Genomic DNA, 25,297 nt, shown 5'->3' on the forward strand with positions numbered 1-25,297 from the left:
AGTTGGTGTCCTTCATGCTGCAGTGTGAACTAAAGGGTGAGCAGCACCAGGAGGAGACTCGAAGGGTACCTGATAACTATCCATATCGTCTTCCATCTCTCTCTGGCAGGAGAGAACACACTGAGTCAGATGTGGAGAAGCAGTCAAGGCCTTCACTTGACACGTCAGAGGAAACTAGTCACTTCTCATCTAGCTTACTGTGAATTTCAGCGACGTTTACATCCATGTTCACATACTGAGCAAATAGTTGTATTTATAACAAGAATTGTCAATTTATTTCATAGTTAATTTGAAAAAAATGGGATTCTGTGAATACTTAGAATTAACAAGCAGCCCTTTTCTATACCCCACAACAGAACTGTGACACTAACGAGTCTTTATTTTCTTGGCCTGCTCTATGCTAGCTGCCAGCTACCAGGATGGGCCAGTCTAGGCATGAAAGCTGAGAAAGACAAAACATAGTTTGGCTGAATTGGTGTAATATTGTGTCTTTGTGGTATGAAACAAGTAGAATGTCCCCCAGAACATCTTCCTGTTTTGATACAGAAACATCTAAAGGCAAATTATCATCCTAATGAAGCCAGCACGATATGCTCATAGTAAAAGTCCATTTGTGTGCATGTGGAAAAACACAAACGTGCATTTTGCAGACCTGGTAGCTGTCCAGCGGTCTCTGTAGTTTGGTGGAGCGAGCCGACACACACCCAATAGAGACAGACAGCACAGCCTCCACCAGCAAGGGCAGAGTGCCTGAGTTCTGGACCGGTTTCACGGACACCTGCAGTCTCCTGGAGTGACCCTGTTTGAAAGAAATCATAATCACATAATTAATTTTGATCCTCTTAAATGTGTGTTTAGCCTAAAGCAGCCAGCCTGACCTGAAGGAAACCTCTTTCATAGTTTTTCTCTGACCTGTCGGAGTTGGAAGACTCCTCCTGTGCTGATGTCTTTCCCAGGTTGCAGCTCCACAGATGCATACTCTCCCTGCTCATTAAGCTCTTGGATGGCGATCCACAGCTCGATCCGGCGAGACACTTCGCTCCACCTTGAACATGTAACAGCCGGGATTAGAATCAATGTTGTATAAGTGCAAAAATGTCAGTGCAACATGTGATGCATCCGACCTGTCCCGGAGTGTCTGGGTCTTGGCTTCCAGTGCATCCAACTCCCAGAGAGAACGTCCATTCCCAGCACAGCGGTGACCCCACACTTCTATGGCCAGCGCTCCATCTGATATAAACTCTAAAAACTCATCTGTCACATGCACAACGTAGTCCTGGGAAAAGAGTTTGGGGAAGAGAAGCTGAAAGTTACAAACAAAAGTTGCAAGAATGTAAAACGTGCCCGAAACAAGGCATTAAAAAAAAACTCGACTAAAACAACAACCAGCTCATTTTTCCAACCTTGCAGTGATCAAACTGGACCGTGAACTGAGCATCTGGGCTTCGAGGGGAAGGTCTGTCTGGGCTGACCATGGGAGGAGCCACAGTGGGCTCACCATGCTCCCAGAAGGTGTACTGACAGAAGACAAAGTTGGACAGGTTGAGCGGCAGTCCTGTGGCATCCCTGATCCGCACCTACAGCAGTGAAGACAAGATGAAGATTGAAGACTTTGATGTTTTTAGAACTGAAATCTCGCAGTGAGCCGCCTGCACAGATCCATTTTGAAATCTTTGGTTAAAATCCACCGATGGCTGACTCGTACCCTGCAGGTGAGCCTTTTGGCCATGTGGACGATCTCGCCGTTGGTGTCCATGACCTCGTAGCAACTATTTTCACTGGAGTTCTCCGAAGAGTCGTCCCCGCTACACAGGCGCTCTGGTACAGCTCCACTCACTCGCATCAGCTCAACGTGCAGCCTGCCTGCTACCTGCACATACAAGCAGAACGAGTTTGTAGAAAAGTGGGACAAAACCTAAACTGTTTGAGAACGAATCCATGTATCCGGAGAAAATTGGCCATTTTTTATTCATTTTAGCCAGCATGCTGATTTTTGTTGGTCTATATCTTTTCATATGGACATAAAAGTACTGTGAATTATGAAAAGCTTTTAAATATATTAAGACTAAAAGTATAAGACTAATTGTACTAACAGCCCACGTGAGAAGTGTGTGATCTAGTATTTCTAGTATCTAGTATCTGTATTTCATTTAGCATTAACAACTAAAATAACAAAATCAGGGCTTCAAAAGAGGAATTCACGAACACGATGACTGACGTCACAGACGCCAAGTCTACAGTGTGACCTTACCTCTCCCTGCTGGCTGATGATGGGGACAGCGTACTGCAGCTTGACATCATGGAAAAGGCACTCGAGAAAAATGTTGGCCACTCCAATCAGGTTGTGGTTCTCTTGCGCCTCGTAGAACGGATCACAGTGCTTACTGCTTGCTTTGTTATACTGGAAACAAAGCAAAACAAAAGAACATACTTTTAATTAGTTTCCCGCTTCCTTACTCATTTTTTCCTGTCTCTGGTCCTTTGTTACTCACCGTTTCCTCTGTGCCCTCTTTCCAGTCTCTGTAGTGGTCTCTCATGTCTACAAGTTTGTTCTCCAGCTTTTCAATGGTCCAAACCTGGGTCCCCTTCCCTTTCCTCCGCACCTGAATGGCTGGCTCGCTCACGATAGCGCCACGCTACATTAAAGTGTCACATTTTAGATCAGATTACAAGATATTCACACCCTCCCTAACCCTAAGCTTAACCGACCAAAACACTGAAATAACCGAATGAAGTGTAATCGTTTCAAAAAGGTTCAGCAGTCTGACCTTACGGTTGGCGCTGAGGTTGGCTGCAGGAATCTGAAGGGTGACCTGATAATCGGTGAGTTTGTTCATCTCCTCTGCCAAAAAGTTGGCTTCTCGCACCAAAGTGTTGGCTTTGACGACCTGCTCTCTGAGTCGGGAAAGGCTCTGGCGAAAAAGTTCATCCCTGTCACAAAGAAACAAATACACAGAAACGCATTTTATAGTTTGAACTTCTCGTGTCCTGAGTGAGTAAAAGAATCACTAATTCCTTCCACTCAGATTTGACTTCTTTTGGCATTTTTATAGTAGAGAAAATTGTGCACTATAGTTTGTATTTGTGTGTGCAACAAGTATGTGAAAGTAGAAAAAAATTATGCATCTAAATTATTATATACTAGTTTCATCTGTGGCTATGCATTTATATTTTTGATGTCAACATCTTAAGTAGCACGCCTACATTTTCTGGAGTATGTATGAGGCATCATATGTGTGTGCGAGCTACACTAACCGCTCCTCCGTCCACAGTCGCAGCTTGCTGTGCGGCGCGTGCGTTGAGAACGTGAGGCGGTCGCTGCTGCTGCGGTGATGCTGTGAGGTTTTCTCTGGAGACAGCTGTTGCCGCAGCGACTCCAGCTCTCTTTCGTACATCATCCTTTGCTCCTCCAGGGCGGTCCGCTTCTCCTCCAGATACTGCTTCTCCAACACCTGGACCACATTCTGCATGGGGTCTACATACAGTGCATTAAACACTTATTAAAAACATACGCTCGTTGTTAGCTACACCGTTCTGTTTCAACTGCTCGTTAACACAAATATCCAATCAATCAATGACACGGCAGCAGCTCAGTGCATTTAGGCATGTAGCCATGATCAAGACAAAGAACAACTGCAATGTGAAGTTACTCAACAGAAATGCAAATATTAGTTATTATCAGCTGTTCTAGTCATGAACAATGACTCACTGACCTAATATTCATGAGCTGCTATAAACTGTTTTTCTTCTAAGAATAACTTCATTATTTGTGCCATTTAAGAAAAATGAGTTGCTATTTACACATGGATACTGTAAGTCAAATAGAGAAATACTTTTTTTCTCTTTATTCAGAGGATTAAACCCAGTAATACAGGAATGGTATTTTAAAAGGATGTTAGGATACAGTCAGAGCTGCTGGAATGAGCTGGCAGTTCATAAAATATGTACATGGTCCCAGTCATACCATTGTTTCCAAGAGTCTTCATTATGACCTCCATCTGGGCAAACTCATAAGTGTAGTCTTGCTCAGAAGAGGCCTCGCTAGCTGTCTCAATGTCTGCCTCGACAAAGCTCTCTCTGGGAGATGCTCTCTCCAGCTCCTTCAAACGGTCCCGCCGCTTTCGTTTAGGCAGATTGATCCTGGAGAGCAGCGCGAATATCCAGTCAGTGACTTCATAGCTGTTCACACGCTTGAATGTGGCAACAAAAACAAAGGACTCATACCTGAAGAAGTGATTATTTCCCCATAAGATACGGTCTCCATGCCACAAGTGTACTAATGAGTCGATCATAGTTCCATTCACACAGGTCCTGCAGAGAACATACATTTATATTTTATTGGTGAAGGATTGCATTGTAACCTGCAGGTTTTCAAGGGGAAGCAGGCTAATCGAGTAGGAACAATGGTTTTTTAGGGGGAGGGAGACATGCATCTGATATCAAAGTGAGGAGCTCAGATCATGAGATTCCTGTGCAGTGAGGTCATGTGAAACTCTGAGGTCCAGTCATCCAAGAACACAGATCACAGACGGAAACATAGACAGAGAGTTTGTTGGAATAAGTTGCACGACAGCTCACCTGGCATTCCCTATTGGCATGAGGGTGACATCACCATCTGGGCACAGCTCCAGGACGCAGTGCTCTGGCTGTATCCCGATCCCAAAGAGCTGGATGTCCTGAGACGTGTCTGCACCCACACGCGTGTGCTCCTACACACAGGTGCAGGAAAGATTAGGGAAACTACACTGGCAGATCAGGATGTAATTACATCTCACCCTTCTTATTCAAACTTTCTGGCCATAACCACAAAAAGCTGCTACCTTTTATCTACTGAACTGATCTGAACTAAAGTAATGAAAAAAAAACAATAAACCCAAGAATACGAATTTGGGAAAATCACAACTAGACATAAAGCACAACCAGGCCTAAGCGAAAAACCATGTGTGCCGAGGGGGCGTTGTAAAACAAACATCCTAGCTTCTAAAGGATGTCCTACCCTGCAGCGAACGAACCTATTTCACATTACCATAGTCATTCCACACTGATATGCCAGGCTAGCCTGCAGGAACTAGACAAAGGCCTGTTGTTCTGTAAGCTGTGCAGACTGCTGTCTCACATGCCTCAGCGCTCACACATCCAACTAGACGGCTGGCTGTTCCACTTCAAAGTCCAGACCTGCTCTTACTGGACTTCTCTCACTACAACATGTGTGCTGCATTTCAGGGCCTCTGTCAGTGCTAAATATTACTGCTGTGCTATGTGACGCACGAAGAGACTCACTGTGAATGCTTAAACAGTAAACTGCAGTATTAGCGAGTGACTGAATAAGTGACTAACTGGGTCTTTGTGGCAACTAATGAAGAGTACAAGGGGATCTTTTCGGCTTGTTTTCCACCGTATAGGCGTTCTGGTCTTTTGCAGTCACTATGGCAAAACGCTCCAGTGATTATAATAAACATTATAGGAACATCTTGCTCTCTAATTGCGTTAATTCACAGTAGATTAATAAAGGACAAGTGATTAGGTTTCACTATAGGACATAAGATGACATCAAAACACAGTAACCAGCTGTGCCCCCAGCTCTGGTCTGGGAGCATTTTATCAATGCTAACGGTGATATTAGCCACATTAGCTATCAAAATGCTAACACTGACATCACAAATAAAAGAACCAGTCTATTTACCATTTACCAACAGTACACTTAAGTCTCACTTTAACATTAGGCACTCGTTGAGTTTCTAAACCAAAAAAAAATCATACAAATAATCCTACAAAGTTACTGGGATAATCACAGAAATGCAATACGGCAATGCAGTGTGAATAATCTCCGTGTCTTTTTTTTCTAAGAGACTCAACTTAGGTAAAACGGCAGATCCAGGCTATGTGTTTAAACTGAGGCATAAATGTCTAATTAGACTCACTGTTAAAAACAAGCTGTATGCTATATTTGCATTAAGCAAACAAATTGTTGAGTAGTATATAATCCAGTATGCTCATATCAACAGATACTTTGGGTCTTGGACCTCTTGCATCATATTGTAAAGCTGCTGTAAAGAACCTCGGTGCTTTCATTGATTCCTTTCTGAAATTAGATTTGCAGATTAAATCTGTGCACTTTTAGCTTTTAGTTTCTTTTTTTAAACAACCTTGGCAAGGATATCCATGCTTTTATCACGCCCAGACTGGATTCCTGCAGTTTGTTTTTTTTTATGTCAGATTGTGCAAGGCACTATTATCATGAATGCAGTTGGTCTAAAATGCAGCTGCTGGACCCCTGACTGGTAGACAGACACATGAATGCATTTCATCTATCTTAGCATCGATTAGGATTCACCTTTAAATTTTGCTCACTTATAAGTGCTTGCATCAGCACATCTCTAAGTAACTATTCGTCATGTTACAATTTTACATGCTCAGTGCAAGACCAGGTGATTCGACTGGTGACTTAACTGTAAACACCAAACTAGCTCTTACAGCTAACCGATCTTTTGCAGTTGCCCAACTCTCAGACTTCAACTTAAAAACTCATCTCGTCTTATGAACCTTTTTACTTTAGGTCTAATTTACAACTGTGTGTTTCTGTAAACACTAGAGATTGATTTTAATTATGTTAATTACATCCCTTATTGTTTTTAAATTACTGCCTCCTAATTGTTTTATTGATTTCTGTGCATCACCTCGGTTAGTGCCTGTTGTGCTTAAATTTGCTTTATAAAAAAAACGGGTTGACTGAGGAGCTGAGCTTGGAAAAAAATGACATTGCAAAAACAACATTACCTTCAGGTAGTAGACCAGCAGCTCATTTAGGGCAGGATCAGCATTCAGATTGACCAGGAAACACTTGTCTTCACCCACTTTAATCCCAGACGTTTCCAAGGAGATGCCCATGCTTTCCAGCTGCTTCTGACGCTCCTGTGAACATGGATAATAACAATGTAGCTGTTCATATAAACACACTGAATTAGAGTTGAGGTTTCACAGTTTTCATGAGTAAGGTGTTTACAGTGGCAATCTCCTCTGTCTTTCTTAGCTTCTCCTCCCAGGTGACTGTCATCTCCTGGATGAGTTTCTCAGACTCCTGCAGTTTCTCCTTCAGCTCAGGAGCCTTCATGGACTGATGGGAATAAAAAAAAATGTAAAAAAGGAGAATAAATCAGAGTCGGATGTCTGGCATAATTTATTCCTAATTGAACAGCATCTGTGGTTCAACCTCTCTTCTCACCTCGGCCTGAGAGAGCTGAACTTTCAGCTTCTCCACCTCTTCCCTGAGCTCTCTGATGATCCGAGCGTTGGGGTCTTCATTCACAACGGCATGGTTGACGATTCTCTTGGCCCTGTCGGCGTAACGTAAAGTGGACAAAGTCTCCTCATAATTATCAGCAGCTGGACTCACCGTGGCTATCATGGCGGTCTTGCTGTTTCCGCCAAGGTTGTCCTGAGTTTAAAAAAATCACAAGAAGCTGTTAAAATAGACTTTCATGACAAGAAAGTTACAAAACAACAACTCAAACAGAAGGTGGGTCAAACCTTCAGTAGCCAGGTGAGCACTGAGTCTCTGTAAGGCACAAACTTGGCCTTCCCTTTGCCTGCAGACTGATCAGCCAAAGCAGAAATCACACATCCTAATGTGGTGAGAGACCTAAAAGCCAAACAAAGGTACATTTAACCTGATAAATGACTGGACTTTATATACACCTCATATACAAAATAAAAATGTTCTCACTTGTTTATATTGCTTCCTTCTTTGAGTCTCTCCCCAGCAGCTCCGGTCTTCGACACACGTTCACTTCCTGCCAGGTCAACCAGACTCATTTTGCTCACTTTCTCCCCTGAATTCTGTTGACAGTCACAGTGTGCCCAGACAAATATATTTAATGGATAAACAAATGTTTGTCCCCATAAAAAAAAAATGATTGTAAATGTGTGTGAAACAAGAAAAAACAAAAAGACTTACTCCAGACTGTAGATCATAGAGCGTTTGCGTGACAATGATACTGAAGACGGCGTGTGATCGGCTGCTCTCCTCATTCATGTTGGTGGCTGCAACTGTGCGAGATTTGTTCCCTTCTGACATCAACACCTCAATGTCCTAAAAAAAACAAAAAAAGAGGAAGTTTGGGACAGCAGAACTATTTAAAGTGTTTTTCTTTCTCAGGATTCGAGCACATTTCTGTGGCTAAATCTTAAAATTGATAGTTGTTATAGATGTGGACATCTGGCTGCATGCCATTTCATTTAATTGGGTCACAACAGAGAGAGGGCCAAGGCTGTGGGAAATCCACTGGACTAATATCAGGCAGAGCAGAGCGCAGAGGAGCAGGGTGGAGGTGTTTAAACTTAATTATGGAAGGGCCTGCCAAGGCTTGGCATACACACTACACGAAACTCCATGACTACATCCCACATCAGGAATATGTGTCACTGGAGTCTCTGCACTTGGGAGGGTTTTACACAGCGAGGTTATTCCAAATGTAAATCAGTGGTTTGGCGACTGAAGATACAAAGTAATTTCTGCTGGATGTTATAAATCATGTCTATGTGGCTCTGATAGAGGGTGGATACAGCCTCATTTCTGGTCGCGGCATGATGACAGACGGGTGAAAGACTCACCTCAAAGCTGGTCACAGCCAGCTGAGACAGACCGTCCACATACGGACCAAAGACTTTGTGTTCCCGAACTTTCAGGGACTGTCGGCTCCTTCAAAAAATAGAGAAGGCAAAAAAGGTAAAAGAGAACAAAGAAGCACTCTGAAGAACCTTAAAATCTTTTATTAAATGCATACAAGCTGTAGTATGGAACTGTAACATATACATGAGCATTTATAAGAATCAAAGCTTTTTCAAAGGGAATAATACATCATTTTGATTAAGCTTATCAGCACCAAGTAAATTTCCTGTGATTCACAATGCAGCGGTGCTTTAAATCTGGTGTTTGTGGTAACATTCCCAACTTGGCACACCAGTAGAGATAGTTTCACAACAGGTTGAGAGCAAGGGCAAACAAAAATACACACAGGTGTGGATTTTTCTTGTTTAAGGCATAAGGCTCTTATCGACCTTAATGCTTAACGGCATAGATTCAACAATCTACCTATGATTCAACTTCAGGGATGTTCAGCCCGCATTGACTTTAAGTGCAGGATTTGAATCCCCCGTTCCACCGCATCCCAAAGGTGCTCTACTGGATTGAGATCTGGTGACTATGGAGGCCATATGAGTAAAATGAAGTCATGTTCACGAAACCAGTTTGAGATGATCTGAATTCTTTGTGGTGTGGTCTTTTGCTTTTGTGGGCCATCTGCTTCAAGGTTTGACGTCTTCTTTTGTGGCAGGCACCTTACTGTAAATCGCGCTACATTTAACACCAAAAAGCATGTCCTATGTTGCACCCAGTGTGTGTGTGATAGTTGCTAGGATGGTTTATTTATCTGGAAAGAGAAGGGGAGATGTTATCAGAACCAGTGCATAATTGGCAGGGGCGGAGAGCTCAAAGATAGGAGCCAAAACTTTGTTTCTATCCTGTTGTTCTTTACTCTGAGGACTACTCTGAGTGTTTAGAGCTGAGCCCCACATACTCCTGCTGCACAATAATACTGGTATTTTAGCGAAACACAGCTGAACTGAAATTCATAGCGCGTCACATGGAAGATCCAAACAGGAGACAGATACAAGGATAGGTCTTGTTTTCCTTTTTACAGTGAGCAGAGTGGGTTCCAGTGTTTCAGGCTTTTTAGCTATATTTCTACACAATGACAATCTGCATGTCTGTGTTTAGCAGTGAGAACATGCAAGGCAACCTCTGTAGACACTACTGCGTAACATTTGTCCATTAAAATGCGTGTAAAAATATCTTAGGGTTAAGGCTAGTCAAATTAGTATTTGCAATATTCACTTTCTTCTTCAGACACACAACCAAATGCAGACTTGGTTTGAAGATGTCTGTCTGTCAGTGGTCTAACCCATCCCTGCTTTATACAGTACTACAGCTAACCTTTATTCCTATAACTGACAGAGTCAATTAGGATGCAAGATCAAGAGCGTCTGGAGGTTACTATATACGTGACAGGAAGCTGCATCTTTTCACATCTGCAACTCACAGAGCGCTGCACTGTAGTCCATTTCTGGCGCTCGGCTCGCAGCAGCTCTGACCGCTCTCTCGCTCACGGCTTTACTACCAGATCTCCCTGAAACATCCCCATTCACAGCTCACTCTTCTTAGCAGTCTGTCTGCCAACCCACATCGCACCACAGAGGCGAAGAAAGCAGCACTGTCAGAGGACGACACTGGCTGCTGTTCTGCAGGAAATAACTGGGTTGAGCTTCCTACTCACATCATTCTATCTCCATCCCCCCATCCTGGGTACTAGACACAACAGAGCTATAAAAAGCGACGCAAACCAGAAGACAATGCGAGCTAACGGACAGATCACTGTCCGCTTGAGCTGGAGCTGGAGAGACTGAAGACAACAAGAAAACAACACCATAGTTTGTGAAAACAGCTGCCGGGTCCGAAAGCTGCTTCGGTGAGCTGGAACGTGCATTTTTAAAACCAAACATCAAACTCACCCTTTGGGATCCAGAAGGTCACGGACCTTCTCATTGTAGATCTCCATGTAGGAAACTTCCACCTTAAAAGAATGGCCTTCGTTTGTCTCCCTGTGGACCCTCTCGAACAACGAGCAGCAGAGTCGAGGAATTAAGCCTGGCTGCTCTCCATTGCCCATCATGGAAAAGGACTTGCCTGAGCCTGGATGCACGACAGAGTCACACATGAGTTGCCAACTTCAGAAAGCGAGTTAGTTAAGCGTAGTCTCTGCTATGGCCACAAATAGTCTGCTTTAAGGAAGTATTTAGTATTTAAATCTGGAGAATAATCGCCATCATCATCGTGTTGCAAAAAATGAACATGTAGACAATGAGTCTCCAGCTGTGCCAGCAGCTGTGTCAGGCTACATTTGTGCTTGCACATTTGCATATACTGGTGTACAATGGTTTTCCTTTAGCATGTTAGCATGCTAACATTTGCTTATTAGCACTAAAAATTAAAGGTGATGGGAGCACGTTAAAAGTGAAACTTCTTGATTCATTTCAAATCACTTCACATCATTATTTACAATTTGTGATCTAAGTTAAACTAAGACTGCCCAGAAGTGCCGTCATCACTCATGTGCTGCTTGCAGGATGTTGCTTCAACCAGATGATTATATCGGATTTGTTTTCTTTCTTTCTTCCAACTGATGAGTGTGCAGGTGTGTCCCTCTAAGACAGGAAGCAGGATAGAATAGCTAATGTGATTTTAGGGCGAGGGAGGAAATGAAGTCATTCAGTTACCTGTTTGTCCGTAAGCAAATATGCAGGCATTATATCCCTGGAATGCATTTTCAAGTATCCCCTCTCCAAGGCACTTGAACACCACCTCTTGACCTTTCAGAGAAAGACACGGTCACCATGGAGATTATGGTAAACAGAGGAATAATTGTGTCACACACGGTCAGAGGCCACGTCCTTTTAAGGATCCAGCCTCTGAGTTAATACACAGTTATACTGTATAAGCACTATGATCACACATACTGTTTGGCTGTCTTAGTACTAAAAAAAAAAACTGTATAAATGGGGTGACAAGGGCCACAAAGGGCCACGAAACTGTGAATAAGATTCATGAAAGGTGGCAGATTCCTGTCTGGTCATGTGGAAAATGCAGAGCTGTGTAGAGAAAACTCTTGTGCTGCTCACTGTCATGCCCCTGCTCAATGGCCCAGCTGTTTAATGAGCTAAATAAAGCCTTGGCTCGGGCCCTCGAGGCAGCCCTTAACTGAACAGATTGCCTTGTCGGTTCAGCACAAAGAAGATGTAAGCTTAACATTTCCATCGGCTAAACAAGAGTTATTTGACAAACACAAAGTATCCTCAATTATTATGTAAATCCGCCTCACACTGGCAGTAATAACCTCTTTTATGAAGATGTTACAAAAACTGCAGCTGAGGAGAAAGAAGAAAGCGAATTTACCGGGTTAGTGGGTGCACGGGAGTGTAGCAGTGGTGGATAAATACATAAACACAATGATAAATGTGTGTGAACAACTGTGATGCCACAGACGTGTGAGTCCAGACAATACAAACACAACTGCCTTGTTCATTTTAATTCATTCACTCAAAATGCAAATTTTCATATACACCTGTACTATACTCTGTTTTGCATGATGCAAAAACAGCCTGCCATCAGGCAGCGAGCTTCTTAGCCCTTGCAATGGTAACACAAAGCTCTGCAGCAGGTCTTTGCATGGCACATAATTTGAGCTCTCTGGTTGAGTAAAGGATTGTTTTTTTTTTCTAGCCTTCACATTTGTGACTCACCAGCATATTTGGGAACGTTGGACTCATCCATGGACCAGAAACAGTGGTCAAATGCGAACACCTGCAGAGGCGACAGCACAGGGAGTGTAAACACACACTTGCCCAAGCATGTATAGTACAACATAAGCCAGTCTCTCTTAGTGGTGGTCGTCTTCTGAGGTTCACAGGATTGATGTGCAGTGCCATGTAAATCAGCAGGACTGAGCTTGTCTGAGTGAGTAAGATGAATCCTAACTGAGCATTGTTCAAGGTAATGTTAGTTAAGACCGCATCGTGTCTGTCTGCACAAATTCACTCTCAGCTGTTTTGTCATAGTGGCTGGAGTTAAATGAATTCATAAATCAGGGTCAGCGCTCCCCAGAAGAAATTCCAGCACCCAGTGACCCTCATCTCCAAGGAGACAGGGGCATAGCTGTTCCACTTGGTGCGGGCTGGCTCTTAGCCCTCTAAGTCCCACAACACAGACTTCTGCAGCAGCATGCCCTTCTATCACCCAGGCACCTGCAAGCGCTCTGGATACATAACACACAGAGAGGATACTCTTTCTGGGGAAAGAGCATTAGTCAACAGCCCCTCACAGACAGAACAGCTCCTCTTACAATGTATCTGTTTATGCACTTGACTCCATATTTATCTGCTGTAACATTCTTAAATGTATCCTTTAAGCAGCTGCAATGCAAGTCACCCACTACATATTTTTGTTTGCTGTTGCAACACCTCATTTACCCATTTTCTAGAAATCCGTTACCTGTGCCAGCGCTCAATCCACAACCATTTCCACACATTTCCAACAAAAAACAACCAAAAGAAAGAAAAAAGACCGCAGTCGTCATGGCACCATGTACTCGCTGGACCCAAAAGTTGGAAACACTGAAATCAGCGGATATAGGAGGGGCTACTGCAGGAACTTCACTGATGTTTGGGAGATGCAGCCCACAGATATTGTATTGCCAAAGGAAATTACCCTGATATTTGTGATAATGTAATGCTAAATAATATCATAACATTATCTCCATCGATGGAAAAGAGGTCATTTGTGTTGATTCAAGAATTCAAAGCACTAGGACAAAAAGTGTGGCCTGAACTCGGTAATGGGAGCTTTATGTATGCTTCTCCCTCCATTTGCCTTAAACCTTTAAAATCAGATTAACATTTCAGTCTTGATCTGATTTTTGAAGTTTTTAGACAGATTTTTGGTTGCTTAAGCAGTCATCTAGCTTGTATTTAGGATAAAAAGCTTAAAATTATAATCATTATATTCAGGATTTTAAAAATGCATTGCAGATTTTTTTCGGATTATCGTTGATATGTTTTTTTCCACATCTGTATTATTGCAGCCTATCTTGGTCAGGACCCAAAAGTGTACATATATTTTGTTTGCTTGTGTTTTTCTGATGTTAGAAGAGTAGCTGCTGTCCTGTCACTGTTGCAGTGCAAGTACAGCACTGCTGCACATGGTACAATTCCTGGCTTTAGTGCTCTGCCAAAACACTTTTCTCTACACAAATACCCCATAATAATTGACCTTTAATCATAATAAGGGCCACTGGCCAGGGAAGCAGTGGTTGCACAGTCAGCATGGGAAGCACTGAGATCACTGAATGCTTTGAAAGCAAGACCTCCTCTTGTGACTTCAGACAAGTGAGTGGGTGCCATTCAAAGGAACAAAAGTGCCATCATTCTCAATTAAGGCTGGTTTGGTAACTAGGGCTTCAGCCTCCTTTGGTCTGTCTCTGTCGGGCCTGAGGGTGTGACTGCACCACAAATTGTTCTAGATTGGACAATTACTATTAATCAGCAGTGCAAATAATGATGCAGCTGAGGCGCACAAAGCCCTTTTTGTCATTTCTAGTATGAAAACTGTCCGAATGCGATTGGACTGCAGCGTCTGTTTCCCCAGTAGACGGCAGGGAGAATTTGAGTGGCACTATAGCTCAGGAGACAACCACGTGCTTGTCTAGCTGAAAGGTATTATAGGGTAGCTCGGGTTCACAGGCCCCAGAGACCATGCACACCCGTGGCCCGGACTAGTGCTCCCCTTGGTCCAGCCAGGGGCCGACTGTACTGAGCACAAAGCCCGTCCCTGGTGTGTGAAACATCTCTGAGCTAGTCACCAGCGTGTTGTCAAGGGGGGAAGTGGGGGTGCACTCCAACAATGCAGCTTTGAATGTGCGCACACACTGCCCCAGTGTCCGCGCTCATCCCTCTCTCATTGTAGCGCCTTTGTGGGTGTTCACGAGATCTTAGAGCGCTGACACATTCACACGGACATCTATCCGGCTCCCGCTGACCAACCAAACTACTAAAACACCCTCAGTCATGTCCCTAGAAACAGCAGTGGACTGAACTGTGCAGGATGTCTCTCAGCTCCTCGGGGGAATAGCGCTGCTTGTCCCGCATTCTGCTACTGAACGATCTGAGAAGTCACTATAAATGGCATTCAGCTCTGTTGATGTCAGCAGGTTTTTTTGTAGAAGAAACAGATAAAACATACATACCTTAGGTTGTTTCCTGGTGAGATTGAGGGGAAATAGTAGGAACCCAGCAGGTGAACCAAAAACAGAGAAAAACACAGAGAAATGAACATAGTTAGCAAACAATTTCACAGTCAGAACAAGTTAACACTCAGAAAATCCTTGATATCCACAGTGCTCTGAAAAAAAAGAAACTTGTAACCTCAGTTCTTTCTTTGAAATTCCTTCTCTGACTTCTTTCACTCCTTCTGTCCTTTTCTCACTCACTCATTCACTTCCACATTGTTGCTTTTCCTGGTGGGAGCTGGTGCTGTGATTGGATTCATAATTGAGCCAGTGGAGTGTGAGGAAGGGAAGAGATTTAGGATTCAATGTCCCACTGACTCTGCTGAATAAATAGCTCTTATGCCTGTGGACTTAACACAGAGGCCAGCTTGGGGAAGCTGCACAGTGCATTACAAGCTCCCGGAACTAAGGACAAAAGCGTAGCATATATGGTTCTAACATATGCAGGATTATTCTCTTAATTCTCTAAAGTCCTCATCTTACAGTAAGTTACAGCCTCTACGGTGTGTGGTTAATTAAGACATGCATGCTCCACAATCCAGTTCAAGATTCAGCAGATTCCTCCTGCAGAAGTCTTCTGGCACAGAGACAAAGGTGGGCATCACCTTCACACAGTAACCAATACAGAGCAGAAGCTTTGGGAAGACTGAAACACTGCACCAATGTTTCTCACACAAACTGAGCTGAGTCACCAACAACGGCAGGGCCACAGAGAGCTCAGCATCCATTTAAAAATAGCCTCTGTTTTTTAATTTCAAATCTATCAAGTCTAAGTTTGAGAATAATAAAAAAAGCAAGGTGAATAGATAAAGTATTAACTGTGTTTTAGCTCTTACGACAGAAGAGTGTGGCTGAAGAACAAAAAGCAAGAGGGCCTCATCTGGGTTCATACCCTGTATCTAAATCTGGGCCACTTACAACAACTGAGACTTGGTCTTAATCAGAGCACACAGAGACTGCAGCAGGCAGTTCCCCTCCACCGGCCTGTCACTCCATACTGCAGCGCAAAGAGTGGACGCCCAGGAAGCGCTACAGTATGAGATATGCAGGCTAGAGGGACTACAGATAAGGTCTTAATGCATGCTAAACTGAAAGGCAAAATTTAAATTAAAAAACATGGCAGAGATATAAAGATGGAGTACTGATGAAGAACAAAAGGAGAAAATTGAGGAGGAGTGGAAAGAGAGAGCCAGAGACACACACTTGATGATGAAAAGATGAAAGACTCGCTGTTTTTGAATGAGTGCACTCCACAGCAGAATCTCTACATCTGCAGCATAAACTAAGCAGCAGTAACAGGGGCTGCTGCAGTGGTTTGGCGGCTCATGCTCACTGTGTCATCTACTGTATGTACAGTTAATGTATCCAGTTACGGTATGCTGGGAATGCTGAACAAGACAATAAGAGGAACTGTTCCTAACTGGCTATATTTAGGATTTCATAGAATTCCTACTTCCTTGTCAAAATCTCACAAGACATTCATTTAATTCCAAACAGCTGACTTCATTTTAGCCTCCTATTCAAAAAGAGTCCCTAACCTCCTACCCTGCCCTATCACAGCCAAGACCTCCCTCTCAGTAAGTTAAAACACACTATCCTCCAGTTCTCCCCCTTTGCTTTGGACATACTCTCTAACTGAAAGCTGTCTCCCCTGACGTTGATCTCACAACATATGAAGTCACATTTGGATGTGTAAATACTTCTAATGATGCTTCTTACACAGAAAAAATAATAATTTTTCAGGCTATAGTTGTCAAATGTAGTAGTTTATATTACAACAGTGAATCATTTGGTCCATATAAGATCCAAAAATATAAAACAAATAAAAAGCTTGGTGTCCAAAAATCACTTAATAGTTTAATGTGGCCTAACGCATCTGTATTCACATCATTCCTGTTCGAGAATTGTTACCAGTGACAGAGCGGTCAAAAATGGTACGCTTCAAGCATGAAGCCCACAGGCTGTTTGCTAAATAATCAGCATGGATGTCAAGTTATGTCTTGAGGGCTTATTAAAGACTATGCTGTGGTTGGACAGTACAAATGTGCGACACGCATGTATGACACAGAAGTGCCAGGTGGTATCAGGTTATTATCCCCTCAGAGGCAGATGCACTAAGCCACTGCAGCCTCAGCAGGGCATGAATGAAATCTAAAGCCCTTTTCAGACATGGCAAATATAACATTTCTGCCTTCGTCAGTTTGACTTAGTGCGTTCTGTCTTTCAGATATAGTCCACTTTTGCATCATCCAGACACACCCATGGCAGTGTGCACACAATATTTGCAATCAAAGCAAAGACTTTTTTGCACTTGTGGCAACAAGCAGTAACTCTGGTGATGTGTAACCACACTTTTGAATATTAAGTTCTCTCCACCATTAAGAGCAGGGTCTCTCCCTGCATGCGTGCTGCATGGTGGTGCTGCGCAGGCCGACCGCACCCTTCACACCCAGGCTTGGCAAGAGAGAGAGAGAAAATGAATCATAAAGAACTCTATTAACCTTAATGCAAACATGAGGTAGTTAGATGAAATTATTATTGTGTGCATGCTTTTGCTGCTTAGGTCACTCTCTGATGAGCCGAGCAACTCACAAAACGAGTGACAATGTGACGTGTTGTGTATTGGAGGCCAAACAATGCAAAGGCTTGACCAGCCGTTGTTGTGAGCAGGGTGCTCAATCCGACATACTGCAAAGCTGACATCCTCATGTACCACAGCACATGCATGAGGGACTTAAAAATCCTGTCAGGATGGGTTAAGTGTGTCTCTGTGCTTCCTTTTAGGGGAACGCTTAGGTTCCTGCAACTCCAGCTACCTGACGCCAAAGCACCCATGTATGACTAACTTGGCCAAAGGGAGGAAATTGGCCTCTCACACTGCTATGACTCTCCTCCTGCACGCGGTGTGTGATAGATTAGAGGAGAAAATATCCTTGTTTCTTGTTAAACGATAAGAAATATCACTTCAGTACCAGACCGTGACCAGTTTCAAAGATAGTCTGGAAAGGGTCTGACAGATCTTTGTGGCCATTTCAGCTTAAATCCATGGGTGTGGCCAAAACGAAGGTATAAAAAGTGGAAAATCAGCACTGGGATCCCCCCCCCCTGTGGTTATGGAGCAAGATTAAGGCCACTGGGTTATCGTGCCACTGAAAAATGCACTCTTCTAAACCAGCAGACAACACATCAGATTAATGTACTGTATTATCCACCCACTGAAGCTGAGATCTACTCTTAAAAAAATTACACTGCATTACATTCTATGCCCACAAGCTCTATACTACTATATATACTATACTACTTGCCATTATTTACTGAGATTCCTCAGCAGCCTTTCAAAGACTTTATGATGACATAATCCTGCTCTACAAATGGAGTATGGACATCACATGGAAGAGGTCCCCCCCATTAAGACTGCACAGCATTCATCCCCTCTGCACATACTCTCGCATACACATAACATATTTTGCTGCCGCTCCCACACGCATATTCGAATTCCTCCTCTTGATCTATGGTTGAAACATTACTCCCCCATAACACACACACATACATGCAACCTTTTAACCTCAATTTAACCACACATATGACCTTTTCCTCGGTAAGCTTCTGACATGCTTCAAGACAATTAGATTTCAGCAAGCTCTAGAGCCAAACACAATTTTCAGACTGTGTGTGTATGTGTGTGTTTAAGTGTTAGGTTAACATTTCAAATTGCCTGCCAGTAAGTTTAGAACCGGACACGCCTGTCCCCGCTCAAAGCAGAGGTCATCTTGCTGCATAGACACCAAGCAGAGTTACAGTAGAGGGGTGCTGGGGATGGGGAGGGGGGGTCCCATGTAGCACCCAGCCTTTATGCATAACTGACCACGCTGTCAAGAAAAATGAGTACAATCCTAAATTAAACATGACGAATAACTGTTAAGAGCTTTACATGCTGGACAAAAACATTTCCAAGACAGCATTGAAGGAAGATCATTTGTTAATGAGAAAACCAGATTTCAGCTACTGAGACAGCTAATTCATATCATACAAGCTCAGACTTTGTCAGCTAAATATGCAACATCTTGGTCAGTGTTGGATCCTTTACCAGGACCGCAACTCAAATTCTCTACTGCAAATGAAAGCCTTGCATTTAAAAAACTTCTTAAGAAAAGCATAGAATTATCAGCTATGTGCACATTAATAATTTGTCATGTATGCGAAAGCAGCTTTTTGCTGTTTTAGCAGCTGAGGTGAAGCGACTATTACAGTTTGACACTGTAGTGCACTGGTCCCCACAGCATAAAGATTATTAGGTATAGACTGAAAAACTGGATCCCCCCCTTTTGCCTTCAGAGCTGCATTAATTCTGCTGGAAACATTCCTCAGAGATTTTGGTCCATATTGACATGACAGCGTCTCACAGATTTGTCAGCTGCACATTCACAATGCAAATCTTTGGTTCCACCAGATCACAAAGGTGCTGTATTGGACTGAGATCTGGTGACTGTGGAAACAACTTGAATAGAGTGAATTGTCATGTTCAAGAAACTAATCTGGCATTTTCACTCAGAGAGCTTCCTTTCTTTTGGACCACTCTCTAAACCCTAGAGATGGTTGTGTGGGAAAATCCCAGTAGGGCAACAGTTTCTGAAATACTCAGACCAGTCTGTCTAGCACTGGCAGCGATGCCATATTCAATGTCACTAAGTTCCCATCCTTCGCCATTTTGATGCCCAGTTTGAACTTCAGCATGTCGTCTTGACCGTATGACCCTAAATGCACCGAGTTTCTGCTGTCTGATTGGCTGATTACATGAGGCTTTTTTGTGAAATACTCAGTGTTACTTAAGTATGCACATTTAAATTACGCCATTAGAGCTCTAAGGCCAAAAAAGTGGCAACAATTCTGGTAATGTAAACTGCAAACTGATCAGTAACACCTGCACACTGCTTTGTAATGCAGTAATATTGACATGTAGTGAAAAATTAAAATACTGAATGCACTAAATTAGCGTCCACTACTGGTCATGGCAAAATGATCATTTTTTAAAAAGCCTAAAACAAAGGAGTCCTTGCATCATTGTTCTAAAAGCTAAAATTAGTCTGAAAATATTTGGAATGAGCGGCTGGAGAATATCATATCACTCATGAAGTCATCAACATAACTTCAGGACTTTTTCTGTATCTTGAAACTGCCGTTGCTAAGTGACGGTGGTAAACATGGAGGGCGAGTCAGCCTCATGAGTCAAAGTTGGAGTATGAAAGGCGAATTTACGATCTCCAAAAACAACCCTTAATGAAGAGCACTGTCACCAGCAGCACACGTGATGCTCATACCAACTGCTGTGTGGTACCTCGAGGTTTCCATAACAAATGTTAACAGCAACATATGATGCAGGCAGGGTCTAATTTGATCCTCTCTGGCATTTCTGACAACAATGTGACGAGGCGGGTCACCAGGCTACGTGCGTGTATGCTAAAACACAGACCACATCTACTCTTAAGTCCAGTAAGTTCCAAACAAGCCAGAAAAGAAGTGCAATGCATCAATTTGTTCGGTACAGTACTGAGCAAATGAAGAGCAAATGAAGTGACACATTTACTACCGGGACACACCTCTCGTGAACCCCATCTGCCTGCTGGATGTCACTTAGCTGAATAGATCTGGCATATGGCAGCCGAGGATTATAACAAAAGCCAGAGTGAGAATGTTTATGAAGTACAAATCACATCATTAATGTCATTAATTGCAGGCAGAAATGTAATTTTAACAGAGTTATGGGCTTGAATGGCTCCACTTCCACAGAACGAGACCAAAAGCGAGTCCACAATAAAAAACTACCTCATTATGAAAGCAAACAGAATATAACAAGCGGGCTCAAAAACTTCAAAAAGGCCTCATCTCAGAGAATCATGCCAGGAACAAAAACCAGAATAATTATAGAAGAAAAAGTGTTTGAGAGTGAATTTTCACAAATACTGCCTGTAGAATTAGAGGCCACATGTGAGATTAATGAGGCACAGGCCTGACAAAGAGGGAAGGCACCATCTTTTCTCAATTCCGGATCAAGATGTAAACAATGTCCCACCCTCTAAACAAACAGGGAACAGTCCTCAAGGGAATGTAATTGTTATACCAGCGTGCTCCTAGCACTTTCTCCTAATAGCAAAGAAAGCAGCCTTAAAGTGAAAATCTGTGCTGATAGTGTGCAACTAACTGTGAGAACAAGATTTTAGTGTTGATTATTGGCACACAAGAAGCACCAGTGAAAAAACAAAGAGAGCATTCCTGAGGTCGGCCAGTGGACAAAGCAGCATTGTCATTTAGTAAAGGCTTGTTTTGGAAAGCTGGATGACACTTGGTGATGTGCAACGAAGAGAAAATGTGACCAAGGCTCTAAAAAACAGTGCACTGTCACGTCTACTCGACACATTAGTGCAGAAAGCCCAGTGTCTTTATTAGCTGTTTTAGCTAGGGTTAGCAAACAAAGTTCTTGGATGCTAAAAAGTAGTAAAAAATAGGATGATTGCATTTAAAGGAGACAGTTGAGATTCTGGAAATGTTTGATGAGATTTTGATGAAAAGACTGCTATTAAACTTCACGTCTGTATGGTAAATAAAAAAAATATCAGCCTAGCTTAACATGAAGGCTAAAAGCAGCTAGCTAACGATACATAAAGGTAAATTAGTTTTTAAATATATTATATTTTGTTAATTACTGTGTACAGTTATGCTGGGAGGATGGAGAGGAATCCCTTACCTACTACATAAACTGGTTTTTGTTTTGTGTTTTATCTAAATAAAAATGTACTTCCCCCTCTGATTTTTAGCTCTGCATCTTGAAACAGTCTATAAGGCAAACAACAATGAAATCAGAAACTGACTTTCACTTTCAGCACTCCTGATCGGAGATGACGCAGCAAACATGGAGATGATCTGATCCCGTTCTGTTTCAGCTTTTTATTCTTCTACCTTCACACCAATGCTGCTTCAACATGTAAACTGCAGCTAACTAAATAACAGGGAAATGAAACTGATTCAGAGTTAAATCTGAGGCCCATCAGGCGGCAAAACACATTACAGAGTATTTCATTATATCAATAAGAATTACATTTAATCCAGTTAAATTATTTATATGGAAGTATTACAGGTGTTGGTTGATTTTGTTTTTAATTATTATTAATTGCAAAGACAGTGAGGGTTGCATAAATCTTCTCAGAACAACATTTTAAAGTTGAGTTCCTTATTTCAAAAAAATGAACATTTAAGAAAAATAGAGAAATGAGGACATTCGGGCCAAACTACTCATCTTTCTGAACATATTTAAAAGAATGTATTTGTTCATGAAGTTTCAGAAGAAGCAGCGGGTGTTTTAACTGAAGCTGCACTCCACACCGCACAGATTACATATCCAAGTAAGCAAGATAACACTAGTAAGTGCAGATAAACCCAATTGAGCTCTTGTGACCATCGGAGATAAGAAGAGATTAGACGTGAAATTACAAGCTTGGGGACAGACATTATCAGATAAAGACATGCTTCCACTAATCATCTTGAAATGCAGGACTGCAGAGCTACAGTGACATGGGGGATGAGAAGCCCCAAAAAGCTGCATATTCGACAGGACAAAGACAAATGCCTTCTGAAAAAAAAATGACCTCGTGGAAGAAGACAAAAGGCAGCACCTCCATGTGACATAAAACAGACTCCATTGCGTCTGTCTAAAAAGTTAGTTGTGGTTAGCTTTTTGTCTTTTCCAATAACTGTGCATCTGAACAAGACAAGCAAGAGATTTACATAAAGCAGATTTTCCAACACAACATGACCTTGTATTGAGTTGTTGCACGTTGACGGACATGCTGGGACTTGATAGATGTAATATGGCTCTATTGTGTGACTGGAAGGGAGTTTTTTTGGTCATATTGCTCAGGCACTCATCCCCTGTGCAGACAGCAGCCTCAGGTATTTCTCCGCCTGTCCACCCCCACCCTGATTGTGACAGACTGTCACACGAAAACTAAACCTTTCCCAGATTCCTGTTTCAAATATGCCATTTGTGCCAGCTTAGCAAGCAGACGAAAGACGAACCTTAGGAAATTTAACCTCTAGCCCTGAAGTCATAGCCCACGTTTCATTTGCAAACCACTGAGCTTACTCTTCATTTCTCAGGGAAACAGGAGAGTGGGGTGGGAGTCACGAGTGTAGCCATAACGTTCTGTGGTGGAGAGGCTTCAAACGAAATCCTTTCTTTAAATTCTTTACATGAGTCACGTTTTTAGAGGTGTTGTCCAACCTGATAAACTCATTCACTCGATTCCTCCTCCCAAAAAGACATCATTTCTGTATTTCATCAGACTGAAGCAATATTTAAAAATTTTAGGCACTGAGCAAAACCGCTGAGGCAAAAAGAGTCTCACTGAGATCCAAATGTTGTCATCTTTTTCCATTTATAAATCCTGAATTTCAAAATATACAGCCAAAGAAATAAACAAAATACCTATTAAATTAAGACGTGTCTACATTAAAAATATCTGTTACTGCTTATCCCTTTCTAGGGCTGTGCCTCATCGTTCCCACGAGAGAGAAAAAGTTCCCAGGATCTTGGTCCTACAGCCATATTTGGTATGCTAATACCCACTCAATCTGACACATTCCCAACACACAGGAACAGGTGTCTTCAAAACAAGGCAAAGTCTTAGCGATCAGGGTATCCTCTTTTGTGGCTCCACAAGCAGCAAAAGGGGAAAATTATATGGTTTGGGAAAACCGTGGCAGCCTAAGCACAGAGACCCAAAACACACACACAGCACTAGTACTGAAATGTTAACAAGTAATTATATGCCTGGACTGCACTATAGAATAGCGATGAGACATAATAAAACCAAAGCGAGTCAGAGCACCGAAGGTCGTGGCTGATGTGCAGCTAGACAACAAACCCTCTCAGGATCTAATAAGGTGAATCCAGGGGAAGCTGAAAACATTTAACTGAGCATCCATGAAAGGAATCTCTGTACGACTGATACAGCATCAAAATCAGATATGGAAACTCACGCTGGATGAAAATGTGAAATGTGTTTGTGTCTCACCCATCAACATGGCAACTGGGAGGAGTGGAAACATCCAGACTCGGAGACGAATATAATGCACGTATCTGCATCTCGGTTACTGTCGCTCCTCTGGCCGCTCGCTCACAGCAGCTTTTTGTTCAGCTCTCCCGTTCCACATGTGTTAGCTGTGAGCGGGATTTGTTTAACTGTCTGGAAAGCAGCCATTGTATGGTAATTTCTGTTGTGATAATTGCCTTAAGTACAGGTTAATGTGCGTGTACTCGAGCTGCTGGGCGAGTGAGCTTAACGCTGTTTAACGCTGACTGCGAGTTACTTGTAAACTTTAACAGGGCTGGGTGCAGGCCATGAGAAAAGCCTTGACTGGAGGCAGTTGCCTCCTATGACTTCATTTTCAGCAGTCACACTGTGGCTCGAAGACTTGTTTGTTCACTTTAACTAATCAGTAAGGACATTACACAAATTATAAATATGCTGTGTGTGGGTTGAGGGGGGCAACAAAGAACCTTGGATTGTGTTCAGACTGAGCATCCTTTTAGCTTTATTTGCGCCTGTTGGTAATCAGGTCAGCTGTCTAACCATGTGTGACAAGAGAGAAAGCAAACCAAGCGCAAAACCCCCCCAAAAAAACAGCAGAAAATCCTCCAGCCATGATGGGAGGAAATATTACATCTCTGACTATTGCTAACAGGCATGAAATTTACGAGCATACACTCATCGTTGGCCTATATTCCGTGTGGCTTCAGACTTGTCCTCAGTACAGTATGAAATCATGTCAGGACACAGCACAAAGTTTTAATGACCTTCAGAGTGCACGGAGAGTGTGAAATGTTTAAGGATGCTTAGCTTTCTTAGAAGCTTTTCTTTACTCTTAGATAAAGTCTGCAGCCCGTTGTGTCTTTAAAAACCATCAGTGTGATCCAACATGTCTTTGAACGCAACATGACAAATTACCTCTGACTTTGGAGATTTACAGTGGCACCCCGAGGCCAGACATTTATCTGCTCAGCCTTGTACATGTCTTCATATCAAAGAGGCTCAACCTCCTCTCGTGGCTTTGAAAACCCCAAATCAGCCATGCAAAATACCAAGGTAGTGTTATTATGCTGAGATGATTACTCTTGGAAAGTTCACATGAATTACATAACATAATATCATATTGCAAGCAGGTGGGTGACAGACACCATGTCCTCTGCTGCAGCAGCAGCGTTGCATTTGCACACATTTTATTTGACTAAATTCTCCTTGGAATTAAAGATAAAGGTTTGTCATGTGTATAAGTGCTCTTGCTTTAGTGTATTTTCAGACATTGCTGCAGGAGGTCACTGTGTGTACAGTTATTTGCTCATTTTGAAT

General features: G+C 42.6%; 1 protein-coding gene across 6 annotated transcripts in view; it reads right to left on the reverse strand.

The window, feature by feature from the left end:
* kif13a (kinesin family member 13A) overlaps window positions 1-25,297 on the reverse strand; it is a 38,992-nt gene that overhangs the window by 12,848 nt on the left and 847 nt on the right. For 5 of the 6 annotated variants that reach the window (XM_013276993.3, XM_013276996.3, XM_013276995.3 and 2 more), the window contains exons 3-26: window positions 14,853-14,865; window positions 12,355-12,415; window positions 11,332-11,424; window positions 10,567-10,747; window positions 8,611-8,698; window positions 7,955-8,089; window positions 7,724-7,836; window positions 7,528-7,639; window positions 7,223-7,435; window positions 7,004-7,114; window positions 6,778-6,912; window positions 4,579-4,709; window positions 4,225-4,311; window positions 3,965-4,140; window positions 3,256-3,475; window positions 2,769-2,931; window positions 2,493-2,636; window positions 2,252-2,401; window positions 1,706-1,870; window positions 1,404-1,577; window positions 1,125-1,276; window positions 913-1,045; window positions 653-799; window positions 70-102 (exon numbers count right to left, since the gene is read on the reverse strand). In XM_013276993.3, coding sequence (XP_013132447.1) covers window positions 70-102; window positions 653-799; window positions 913-1,045; window positions 1,125-1,276; window positions 1,404-1,577; window positions 1,706-1,870; window positions 2,252-2,401; window positions 2,493-2,636; window positions 2,769-2,931; window positions 3,256-3,475; window positions 3,965-4,140; window positions 4,225-4,311; window positions 4,579-4,709; window positions 6,778-6,912; window positions 7,004-7,114; window positions 7,223-7,435; window positions 7,528-7,639; window positions 7,724-7,836; window positions 7,955-8,089; window positions 8,611-8,698; window positions 10,567-10,747; window positions 11,332-11,424; window positions 12,355-12,415; window positions 14,853-14,865 — 3,130 coding nt within the window. The remainder of the gene's footprint in view (window positions 1-69; window positions 103-652; window positions 800-912; window positions 1,046-1,124; window positions 1,277-1,403; window positions 1,578-1,705; window positions 1,871-2,251; window positions 2,402-2,492; window positions 2,637-2,768; window positions 2,932-3,255; window positions 3,476-3,964; window positions 4,141-4,224; window positions 4,312-4,578; window positions 4,710-6,777; window positions 6,913-7,003; window positions 7,115-7,222; window positions 7,436-7,527; window positions 7,640-7,723; window positions 7,837-7,954; window positions 8,090-8,610; window positions 8,699-10,566; window positions 10,748-11,331; window positions 11,425-12,354; window positions 12,416-14,852; window positions 14,866-25,297) is intronic. The other variant, XM_013276994.3, reaches the window with a different exon arrangement.

The sequence above is a fragment of the Oreochromis niloticus genome, linkage group LG11 (genome assembly GCF_001858045.2).
Source record: "Oreochromis niloticus isolate F11D_XX linkage group LG11, O_niloticus_UMD_NMBU, whole genome shotgun sequence".
Taxonomy (NCBI): domain Eukaryota; kingdom Metazoa; phylum Chordata; class Actinopteri; order Cichliformes; family Cichlidae; genus Oreochromis; species Oreochromis niloticus.